Here is a 12,514-nt window from a genome sequence, read left to right as displayed (position 1 = left end):
AGGTATAATAAAAGGCCAAGCAGAATCAGATACTTACAATATCCTTCGTTACACTAATGTTGAGAGAAACGTTTGTCTACTTGACTTTTTTTCACTGTTATTGGCGTTGTATTGCAATTTACATGTATATTCTGTTTTGCCAAGTTATGTTATTTAACCATGTGTACAAAATATGTTTTTTTTGTTCCATAACGTTATTTGCAGCTATGTTAACATAAGTTACCAAAACAAATAATAATAATAATAATAATAATAATAATAATAATAATAATAATAATAATAATAATAATAATAATAATTTACACATTGTTGTTCTTTTTTAGACAAAGTATAGCATATACTCATTACAGAGAGCTACTATTGTGTGTTAATAAAAACATAATAATGCTCTGCCTTAAATCTATCTACCAAGAGATTTAGTGAGCCTCTTTGGGAACAACTGCCCTAGTTGTTCTATTTTTTTTTTTTAAAAAAAAGACAATTGGAAAATTAAATGTCGAGGTATACGAAAGGTATTTAGTAAGTAAGGGGGTCTGTGGGATAAAAGGGGAAAAATAGTTTTGATTAGAGCAGCAGTGTTGAATTGTGGTTAGGGCTCTGGACTTCTGACCAGAGGGTTGTGGGTTCAATCCCAGGTGGGGGACACTGCTGCTGTACCCTTGAGCAAGGTACTTTACCTAGATTGCTCCGGTAAAAACCCAACTGTATAAATGGGTAATTGTATGTAGAAATAATGTGATATCTTGTAACAATTGTAAGTACATTGAAATACTATATAGTATTTAAATGTACTTACAATTGTATATAAATGTTGGGGTACCCGGGTAGAGAACCCAGAATCCCGAATTGGACATGATGTATTTTCTTTTCCATAGAAACTCTAAGCAAGAGTGGAAACTAAAGGAACGCTATCAGGGAAAGTACCTGGTGCCAAGGCGGAAGTTCCATTCTGCAAAACTAAAAGGCTCTGCTTATAAAAGGCTTGTCTCTTTAGACAAGGCTCATAACAGAGTATCCAGTCTCACAATAAAACGGACTCTTTAAAAAATAAACAACAACCGAATAAAAGCAGCCAGTGCACATAAATTAAAATGGAGAAAACGCTAGCTTGTGACTCGTCTCTCGCTCTGGACATTGAAAACAGGGGTCTCATAGTGGTGAGAGAAACGTCGAAGAAATCGGACCGGTGTTGGAAACGGATTAGCTTGCTTTCTTTTCTGCTCCTGACTGCAGCCACATTTGTTTTAGCGATGATGTACTTTGGCGTTATACCTTCAAAAATTGAACAGGTAAGAAACTTTCTATCGTCTTAATTTAGAAAACTTTGTGCAAATATTATATTATATCTCAATTCACCTTTTTTGTTGCTTATGATATTTTGTTAAAGGAAGGTTGTTTATATTTTAAATGTTATTACTGCTTTCTTTTCACCGCACATTAAATAACACGTCAATTGAGGAATGCAATTAAAATACAGTACCATAGGAGCAGTGTATGGCATTTGTTTGTAAGAAATGACATTTCGTATTTCACATTTGAATAGGAATTATATGAAGAAAATAGTAAATATCACCGAAAGTCAACCGAAATAAGTCACTCGTCTCTTCGATTGATTTTAAATATATTCTAAACACAACATGCCTTACATCTATCAAGGAAATATATGTAAAGAATACAGCTCGGCTAAATATGTGTTTTTATAACAGCAGCCTATAGTCTATGTTTGAATTTGAATATACAGTATGTATTTATATAGATGTTAATAAAGGGATATTATCAGCAAGGTGCAACGGTATAACAGAAGTGAAACTTGCAGTGTACTAAATACTAATACTAATCAATACAAATACAATACAAATAAATAAACAAACAAACACACACACAAAAAAAAAAAACCTGTACTTACACGAATGGGGCATCTAGCGTAGAACAAACCAGCAATAAGATGAAGGAATTACATTTTAATAATAGTTTTCAATCCTTATGCCGTGAGCACTGTAGCAGCTGGCTTGTTTGTATTTAGTTTATGGCTATCAGGATGGTAGATACACTAAAATAAGCCAACATCTCTCTATATTGTCACAACTGAAACGAAAGTCGGCTTTCTTTTGGTGTGGTTTATTTTTTTAGATTTTTAAATGCCTTACTTCAATAGTTCACCATTGTATAATACACGTCATGCAAATCATGTTTCACTTTGCAAAACGACCAGGCTATTTGCAGACTTTTGCAAAGCATGGCTGTGTTGTGACCTGGTATCTATCAGCTCGTGTGGTCTTTGTGGTTGGCTTGTGTTTTCCTTTGAAAGCTACCAACTAACTAACGTTAATCTTCTTACCTTATCAGACAAACACAGTTGCTTCTACAACACCAGAAAGCTTCACAGAGACGGTGAATGAAAGTGAGTAGTCTTTTTTTATATTCTTTCTTTCTTTCTTTCTTTCTTTCTTTCTTTCTTTCTTTCTTTCTTTCTTTCTTTCTTTGCCTCTACTAACAGACGTTGTCATTTTTCCTTACAGACATGCCTGCCCAACTGAAACAGGTATCAGACAAAAAAGAAGCAGGAAAACCAGCAGCACATTTGATTGGTAAGTACCTCCACAACACAATTCTCTGAATCCCTTCCCACTGTCAAACGTCCAGAGCTCTTGTCTTTTCCTGGCTTTGAAAAGTGCTGGGACTAACAGTTTCCCCCATTCCATTCAAATCATGTTCCAATGTAAACCTGTCAGTGCTGTCAACCCCACCTGCTCTGTACACTGTGTGAGCAGCACACACATTGTCACATGATTTGAATGGAATGAGGAAGTACTTTCAGTCCCTAAGAGAAATTCCAGACAAGCCAACTAAAGGCAGCCTGAGAGAAAAAGATAACAACTGTATATGGAAGCAGCAGAACATCTCAAAATGATTGCAAACACCATGTAATAGCAGTTCACATTTGGAGCTAGCATTTAATAACACCCTAACCCCAATTATTTCATCTCTCCCCACAGCAGCTGATTTATCCAAGGACCGCACTAAGCTGTCCTGGCTCAGCAACGCCAACCAAGCTTTCCTTGAGAAAGGCATGCGATTAGAGAATGAGCAGGAGCTGGTGATCCCTGCAGAAGGGCTGTACTTCATTTACGCTCAGGTAGTGTTCAAGGGGAAGGGCTCTTCGGAGGGCAAGGGCGCCTCAGACCTGTCGAACGGCTGCAGCGGCCATGGCTCCTCCACCAATATTCTCTCGCTGTCGGTGGAGAGGTGGTCAGACTCCTATCCCAAGTACGAGCCAATCCTGAGCACCTCACGCTCCCTCTGCCTGCAGAAGAACCAGGGGGGTGTGTGGACCGTGCCCCTGTACCAGGGAGCCTTGTTCAAGCTAAATCAGGGAGACAAGCTGAAAGTGAAAGCCAGCCCCCTCACTTTGATTAATGACAGCAAGACCTTTTTTGGGGCTTTTGCGATTTAGATCAGATCTCTTGTCATATATGCTGAGAGAGTGTGATCATGGTTTGAATCCCGCTGGCACTGTGTTTGACTGGGGCGCAGCATTGGCACTTGAGTTCAGTGCGGTTCAATCCCCCTTTTCTTGGCTTTATTTATTTTAAAAGCATCTTGATTAATGGATGCACACACAATGAATTCCCTTTAACTCATTTTAACTCAGAATGCTGTAACTGCAGCCTGTTTTTGTATGAGCTGAACTCACCGTACTGATCAATGACTCTCATTGCAATGTTTACACTACTAAAAAGAAAGAGAGCTATATTTATAGAAAAAAAAGCAAATGTATTTTTTTTTAAAGAATTGATTGTGAATGTTATTATTATTATTGTTATTATTATTATTATTATTATTATTATTATTATTATTATTATTATTATTATTATTTTGATGTTACTATTTTTGGTTACTCCACAGTATAAATTAATACAGTTATACTTTTTTAAAAAAAGAAATAACATATATTATTTACACTTTGGAGTGAAAAAAAGTAAAATATATTATTTATTTTTAACTCAAATCTACACATTTCTTTTAACTAACACGATTTGCTAGTGTTTATCTGGAGTCGTTGATCTGGAGTTGTTTCTCTCAATACATTCAAATATTGAACTTTTGTAGTCTCGCTACTGCCCCCTATCTACCAAAGCTGTTTACTTCAGGCAAAGATTCGGAAACAGTTTCACCTCTAGCAGCACATTGATTATAGTATCAATCTTATGGTCGATTGCTCTGCCTTAAATCAGTTCTCAGTCCCCATGGGGAGAAACTTGTATATTAAAGGGAAAAAAAAACGAATTAAAAAAACTAATTTCAACATTCCTTAAATGGAACTTTCAAGTTTCACATTAAGATTGGAAAAAAAAAAAAAAAAAACTGTAGTAAACAGCTTTGAGGGGGCATAGTCTCATATTGAGACAATGTCAAAAATATTTTATATTAAAATATTGTAAGAAAACCAATACTTGTCTGATTTTCGGCCTATTTAATGTTATTGTATTTTATTTATTTATTTATTAATTATTTATTTATTTATGTATTTATTTATTTATACTTTGTATGCATTGTGTTCATTAAATAAAAAAAATACAAAAATTGAAAACAAAACATTTCTTCTGTATTTTATTTTTAATTATGTGTGTTCGTCTACGGGTGTGTGTTGGAAGTCCGAACTGAATAAGCTTTATATCATGCAACTTTTAAAAGAGTGCTGATCCAGACTTTAAAATCCATACTGTCAAATTTGCTCGGTAACTTTGGATTTCCCCAGGCTTTTTCCATGATTATACTATGCATTTATCATACTGTGCTTTACTACACCTCTCTGGACTTCAAAAGTATTACCTATGCTTTACCACGCTTTGACTATACATTATTACACCTAGCTATGCTTTCACTGTAAACTTTTATAAGGCTCTGATTTTAACTCTAGCAACATTAGCACCGCCCCTCCCCCTCAGGCTAAAATCAATTTTCCTACCTTTCAGAATGAAATGCTTACTAAGGAAGATGGTTCACCCTTAGGGGTCGTCCAAAATTCTCATAATTTTCTGAAAGCGTACAAAGCCTTTGCTGGGGGGTGGGGAGTAGTGGGCACTGCCTGCGTTTTGATCAAAGAATGAGAACTCTTTTATCAAACTTGAAACATTCACAGTCAGTCCTGTAATAGTACTGCAGCCACCACTTTTGTCAGAGTTTGTGATATTTTGCATTGGGTTGAGAACACATGATTCCTTCACACTCCTTCACCTTAGAAAGGCGATGAAGCGTCAATTCTGTTTGTAGGCCTACTAGCCAATTACCTATTGTTCTAACTGGGTCTACAAGAATACAACTCCATCCGACACAGTATTTTTTAATATAAATGGAATACACATATAGATGTTGGGGGACCATTTGACTCTGCGTACACTAGGACGGTTAAGGGCAGTTCAGGCTTTTCAACTCGCATTGCAATGCATGCTGGTAAGTTTGCTCTGTCTCGGGTACCTTTCACAGCTGGATTACACTTACCAGGATGCATTGGAGTGTGCATGGAGTCATATGGTAACCTTACCCCCATAAAAGTAATAAATATAACTGTCCTTAAAATGTCTCTCGGTGGATAGGATCACATGAAAAATACGTAAAGCCAAGTGCTCCCTGGTCTCCGCGCACAGACTGTGATCAAGGAACAAAAATGTTTTTTTTTCTTTGCTACACACACACACAAATAAATAATGCAGTTAAAGATTACAGTCCTCTAGCGAGCAGTCAGTCATGCGGAGGAAAAGATTCTTATCTGATGCTCAGATTCTGCAACGGGCACAAGAACCCTGCACTAATATAGAACAGCACTTCCTGTTTGTGCACAGTAAACATGCATGATACACTAAACCAATCCAAAGCGTCTATTGTTAGTATTGCCAAAATTAGAATTTTAATTTTAGTTTTGAAAATATAGAACATGCTTTGGATGTCATCATTTTTCAATATGTTTTTTTTTTTGGAGGGGGGATCTTGAAAAATAACACCGTGTATAATTTTGGACAAACCCTTGATGGAACCACTATGGTGTATATTTGCAGAAATTAACTTGTTTTTTTTTACATTCAGATTTTTTTTCCCATCAAATCCTATGTAAGCCCACTTGTGCAATTCTGTTCATTTTAAAGTATTCTGTTTCTTTGAACACTATCCTTTTTTAATATGCATCACATCTCATAGTGCTAAACAGGGGTTCTATTGTAAAACAAATGTACCAGACCTTATAATTAAGGAAGAGGGATAGCGTTTTTTTTTTTTTTTTTTTTTTGGTTTCTAGACCTGATGACTGTTTTACAGTAGCTTCCATATATGATTCATGTTCTTGCCTGCTTGCAGATCAGGGTTTCATGTTGGTGTGGGTTGCTGCATGCCGGCCAAGCTGTTTTAACATGCTCTTCAGGTTTCAACACTACAGTGGCGGGCCCACAAGTGATGAATAGGAGTGACGTCACTTTGCTTGTTAAGACTAGCGCTAGATTTTCTTTTTTTTTGGAGTTTTGCCATTGGCGTTCTAAAAAAACTAGTAATTATCTTACTCCTAGACATTTCATCCTACATTATATATTTACAGCACACTTTTGTCATTAAATTCATGGAACAAGAAAATGTTTCTTTTGTTATACATGTTATGTACATAGAGTTGTTTCTTTGCAACAAGAACACACCCACCCACACACAAACACACACACACACACTCACACACACACACACACACACACACACACTCACACCCACAAACACACACACACACACACACACTCACACCCACACACACACACACACACACACACTCACACCCACACACAAACACACACACACACACACACACACACACACACACACACACACCCACAAACACACACACACACACACACACTCACACCCACACACACACACACACACACACACATATAAAGACTCTCACAATTGATTGGTTCATATCAGCCAATATAGCCTCTGATAGTAATAGTAATAGTTTGTTTCTGGACCCTTGTCTTTTAAACATAACAAGCAACGATCTTTAACACAAGAGAATGCAGAGTAATGCCGCTAATGGAGTTCAAAACCTTTGTTCAACTGTTGAAGCATGCCTGTGCCTCTTGGAATGGGGAATTCTTTTTTACATTTTTCTGGGCATGATCCAATGATTTCAACACGGATTGCTAAACAAACATGAGGCAAGTCATTGAAGTCGGCATGTGACCACAACAAAAATGTTACATCATGAAGGATATGTAAATAGTGGTGGGGTTTCTCAAACATTATCACAATGTGAAGATTACATTTCAAACCTCCTACAGGCTCAGCATTCCATTGGATAGATCTGTGCATTGTGATGTCACCATGCACAGATCTATTTTTGAAGCAATGGGATCCATTGTTCTGTTTACTGTATATATTGTTTTCATTTTATTTCTACGCAGACGTATATTATTTTCAAATACTGTCATATTAAATTTAAAATATTCTATTCTAAACTATTTATAAATGCATTGTAGCAGTGATGAAAACAAACTTCAAAATGCATCTGTTTAAAGCAGACTGATATTATACTAGCTTAAAGGAAAGCTGTTTATTTATTTCTTAGCAGATACCCTTATCCAAGGCAACTTACAATTGTTACAAGATTATTTTTACATACAATTACCCATTTATACAGTTGGGTTTTTAGTAGAGCAATCTAGGTAAAGTACAATGCTCAAGGGTGCAGCAGCAGTGTCCCCCCCACCTGGGATTGAACCCACAACCCTCCAGTCAAGAGTCCAGAGCCCTAACCACCACTCCACACTGCTTTAAGATACTTAAAATGTTGCGTCACACCCATTGATTTCATAATCATTTTCACCCAGCAGTTTATGGAAAATATGTGGTGGTGCTTATTTGTCGCTGATAATAGTTTTTTAGACACTAGTCACCACTTACTGTACAGGTTTTCCAGAGTTAACATTTAAACTGACAGGTTTACTACATGCAGGGCAAGTTTAGAAGGGAATTGGAAACTCAATTTTTGGCAGTCACATGCTTTTTTTTCTCTCTTCCAAAGCTTTTAGTTTCTGTATGGCATCACCCCAGCTGCTTAGCAGTTTGGGAATGCCCCAGTATTTGTTTAGGCAGATAGGTAATATGGTTGTGATTCCCCTGCTTGTTGCAGCATGTCCTCCAGGTAATGGATTAGACAGCAGCACACACAAAAACATACACCTTCTTTAGTTTGATCGTTATCACACTCCTACGGATACCAAAATATATTGTCATACATTGAAAGTGATAATCTTTAAGACAATGGGAGTTTTGTCTGCTGTACGCCACATCCAAAATAAACCTCTTCATGACATCAATCAAACAGCATTGAGTTTGTGGTTTATTCTCAATACGGTTGAGGTCCCCTGCTTTGAAAGATCATATGACGCATGTCTCAGAAATCCCACTCAAACCCAAACAGTGGCTCCAAACCACCCTAAATGGGATTCTTTTCATCAGTTTCCCTCTTGTACAAATAAAGAAAATCCATGTCTTTACATTCGACAGATACATTTACCTAAATAAAAATATATTGTGATCAATAACGAAAATCAACAATAAAATACCAATGAAGAAAAAATAAGATTCACATTAAAAACAGTTTATATTAAGTTTATTTATAGTGTTACAAGTTTAAAAAAAAAAAAAAAAAAATGATTGTGTCATTTTTTCTGAAGAAGTACCAATAGTGGCCCGCAGTGCCTCATGCAGCTGCACAGGTGAGCCTCAGGTAAAAAAAAAAAAAAAAAAAAGTTTGTGAATCCCTTTGCTAAGGGACTGAACTTCTCTGCTGATACAGGTTAACTTCACCAGAGTTACACGGTTTGCATTCGCAAAGAAAAGAGGCAGGTGGGCAACTTTTCTGACCATCCCTGGGCATTGATATTTACCCGGAAAACTGGGAAATTACTGATTTTCACCCGTTTTCATTTGTTTTATACACTGCAAAAAATGTTATATAACATAAAAAACGAAACTTAAGGGCCTTGTGCATAATGTGTATTCATACATGCCAACAGTCCCTATATGGGTGGGACAGTCCCGATTTCCTAGCAAATTTCCCCCGTCCCGATGCAGTAGAAAGTCCAGATATTTACACATAGAAAAAAAATCATTTATTCTGCACAGCAGAGTTAGTGAAAACCCCATGCTGTACTCTTTGTGTGGCTGACACACTAACTTATACAAAGGTAAGAATGCTTCATGTCTGTTTTTACTGTCATGATAGCCGTGTTGTGTTGAGTTGAGGGGTATGACTATTATATGATAATGAGTGTTTTTTGCGTATGACCCCCTCCCATGTGTATGATGCATATGACACCCCCCCCCCCCCCCCAGGTACGTTCCAACAGTTTCCAATGTTGGCAAGTATGTATATTAAGCAGCATCCATCTTGTGTGCCCATCTACAGTATAGTCATATTATATCCATATCATAGACGCTACCAAATCAGAGTGTAAACAACTTACAGGATGCAAGCATCTCAGTCACAGTACACTGAAGAAGGCATTGCCTGCTTGACTTCTATTTTTACGTTATGTGAAATTATGGACGAACCACCTACAGCAACACAGGCAGAAGATACTGTAAGATGCTTAAAATGTTGCATCGCACCCATTGATTTCATAATCATTTTCACCGAGAAGTTTATGGAAAATATGTGTTGTTGCCTATTTTTCTTCAATAATAGTTTTATAGACATTAGTCACCACTTACTGTACAGGTTTTCCAGAGTTAACATTTAGTGTTGTTATTATCTGTCTTTATTAAACTGACAGGCTTACTACATGCAGGGCAAGTCAGGGCGTAACTTCAAAAGATTGTATTTTTAGTACTGAATCATTTCAGTGAAACTGATAGAATTGGCCAGCTATACAGGATACAGGATACAGGACTCAATTAACCTTACCTCATTCAAACCATTTGCAAAACATGTGAGACATGTACTGTTTGTTATCAAGGAAAAACAAAAAAAACCCATTATTTCAGAACAAGCACTCCCACAATATATACCCAGGTCATTGGATATTTTATAAATAGAACAGAAGAAAATGTGACACTTTTTAAAATCCTCTATCTTGAACTGGAAAGCCATGTAGTTTTAATTGGAACATTGTTTTTTTTTTTCGAATAAAAAAATAAATATTTGTGCAATCATAATTTGTATGTATTTTCTTATAACAAACTATTCATTTTTACACCCTGAGTGGGTTTCTGTTGCTCCAATATCCAGTTATTATAATGTATCTCTATATTTGTGTTTTCTTGTTCTGAGTGGTCTTCATTTCAATTGACCTTTCATATTGTCACATGATTTGAAAGGAATCAAGAAGGCTGTTTAATTTGGGCAATTGTGTGGAGTAGTGGTTAGGGCACTGGACTCTTGACTGGAAGGTCGTGGGTTCAATCCCAGGTGGGGAACACTGCTGCTGTACCCTTGAGCAAGGTAATTTACCTAAATTGTTCCAATAAAAACCCAACTGTATAAATTGTATGTAAAAATAATGTGCTATCTTGTAACAATTGTAAGTTGCCCTGGATAAGGGTGTCTGCTAAATAATAAATAATTAGCACTTGCTCAACAATCTAAATAAAAACAAGGTATAAATAAATTCAGAATATATATATATATATATACAACTGTGGCCAAAAGTTTTGCATCAGCCTATAGAATTAACTCATTTTGCTTCATAAAGTCGAATGAACCTTGTTGAATAATATTACATTAACATATTGAATTACATACTGCTTTGTAGTTGTCCATATACTGAAAACGTGACATTTCAAAATCTAACATGAAATACTGTACTACTATTATGGCTTCCAGTAGACTTTTGCAATATAATTTTGTAGTTTCTTTGATTACATGATGTTACATAAAATATCTCAATTGTGTTCAAATAGTTTTTTTTTAAATGATGTCTCAATCCTAAAATTCCAATAATTCCAATTTAGAGATTAATTAGTCAGCTTTTGAAACTGTATACTATATGAATGTAGGACTATATTGCAACTCAGAGGATATGTCTATGAATAATTTTATGGAGCTACGGATGGGAAGTGACTACATGTTATTTGCTTTTAAACTTCTGAATGAACCAGCACAGCAATGACACATTGATTTTACATGCATGACTGTTATGCAACAGCCTACCCACACACTCTCACTTCCTGTCCCCACTCCTTTCCCAACTAACACTACCCCTCCTCTTCTACATATCACTATCTGTTACCACTAACCTACTTCCTTATGGGCGTCTGAAAAAAAAAAGGATAATTATGCATAATTATGACTCACCTGACCTCATTTATCTTTGTTTCCAATTCAGGAGTTCCACACCAAGAACCACTGTATATGGGGTTTAATTCAGCACTATATCTAACTATATCTACCCAAATTAGAATGTCCATATTCCTTCACCATAGCAACTCCCCACAACAGCTGAGGAGAAAGTCAGTGGGCCTCCTCTGATCCCCAGGCCAGTTGTTTTTTTACACCCAGGAGCTTGACAGCAGATGCCACCAGTTGCCTGGCCTGCAGGGTCTGCTTTAACGTGGTGAGGAGAAACAGCCACAGCAGATTCTGCCTCACAAACCTAGCACCAGAGCCACATCTACGATAAGGGTGTTTGCTAATACATAAATAAATAAATACATAAATAAATAATATCAGCAACAATGGTGTAGTTGAACCGGAACGCGCCGGTACTATTTCCTATAGGCAGCTCAGACATCATTGTTCTGCCACTGACACAGAGACACATAAAGTGATTTAGTCTGGAGACTCTCGATATAGAGGGTGCATCTCCTGCCTGAAGTAACTTTTCTCTAACAAGCGCACCCCCCCCCCCCCCTCCCCCCGGGTGTAAATAAAGTATTGGTGTTGTGTGTTTTGGTGGTGTTTGGCAGGGATGGGGTTAATTCCTATCCCTGCTAAATACATGTGAGAATGTGGCTGTTCCCAAATGGGCTAATTGGTGTCAATTGGGAATAGCCACAAAGTATAAAAAGAGAGCTTGAAGCTCCATTAAGGAGTGGCTATTGGGGAAATGGGAACAAAGTGAGAGGTATTGTGTGAACTGTAGGGGTTTGGTTAAAAGTTAGAAACTGTGGGAAGCAAGGGTTTCGTCTGGTAAAGGGCTTAGCCGTCTAGTGTGCTAGTTAAGGACAGTTAAAAGTTTAGTTAGAAGCATGTTGCTATATATATATTGTAAGACAGCAGGGAGGGGGTTAAAACCTCCCTGCAGAAAAAAGGCACATTTTTGGTTTAATTGTTTTATTGTTAATCATTACCTGCACCTGGCTATTATTGACAATTAGAGCCAGGTGCAGGGTTTATAAGGAGAACAGTCAGTCCGCTCTTGGCGGCTGCTGAAGAGGGTAGAAGCCCGACTGTGCTGGTGTGGATACAGCTGTAATTTTAAAAGGAAAAAGGTAGAGTGAAGCTTTTTTTGTGTGTGGGTTTGTTTTGTTTTTG

The 12,514-nt window shown here is 37.0% G+C and overlaps 2 protein-coding genes across 2 annotated transcripts in view; both read left to right on the top strand.

The window, feature by feature from the left end:
• The first annotated feature begins 994 nt into the window (after positions 1 to 994).
• On the top strand, positions 995 to 4,539 carry LOC117433977 (lymphotoxin-alpha-like). The gene is made up of 4 exons (XM_034056456.3): positions 995 to 1,289; positions 2,347 to 2,401; positions 2,520 to 2,588; positions 2,997 to 4,539. The coding sequence occupies exons 1-4, from the start codon at positions 1,092 to 1,094 to the stop codon at positions 3,452 to 3,454; spliced, it is 780 nt and encodes a 259-aa protein (XP_033912347.3). The 5' UTR covers positions 995 to 1,091; the 3' UTR covers positions 3,455 to 4,539.
• A 7,871-nt stretch (positions 4,540 to 12,410) lies between these two features.
• The window catches only part of LOC117433595 (lymphocyte antigen 75-like), a 28,436-nt gene continuing 28,332 nt past the window's right edge, over positions 12,411 to 12,514 (top strand). Inside the window, exon 1 of the mRNA XM_059009262.1 lies at positions 12,411 to 12,471. The gene's annotated coding sequence lies outside the window, so the exon portion shown is untranslated. The remainder of the gene's footprint in view (positions 12,472 to 12,514) is intronic.

The sequence above is a fragment of the Acipenser ruthenus genome, chromosome 38 (genome assembly GCF_902713425.1).
Source record: "Acipenser ruthenus chromosome 38, fAciRut3.2 maternal haplotype, whole genome shotgun sequence".
In the NCBI taxonomy this organism is placed as follows: Eukaryota; Metazoa; Chordata; class Actinopteri; order Acipenseriformes; family Acipenseridae; genus Acipenser; species Acipenser ruthenus.
The sequence above is the reverse complement of the archived record's forward strand: the minus strand, read 5'-3'. Positions and strand labels throughout refer to the sequence as shown.

Coding starts and splice junctions, on each gene's coding strand:
- LOC117433977 (XM_034056456.3), top strand. CDS start 1,092: ATGGAGAAAACGCTAGCTTGTGACTCGTCTCTCGCTCTGGACATTGAA. Junction 2,402..2,519: donor CACAGAGACGGTGAATGAAA/GTGAGTAGTCTT, acceptor TTTTCCTTACAG/ACATGCCTGCCCAACTGAAA. Junction 2,589..2,996: donor ACCAGCAGCACATTTGATTG/GTAAGTACCTCC, acceptor CTCTCCCCACAG/CAGCTGATTTATCCAAGGAC.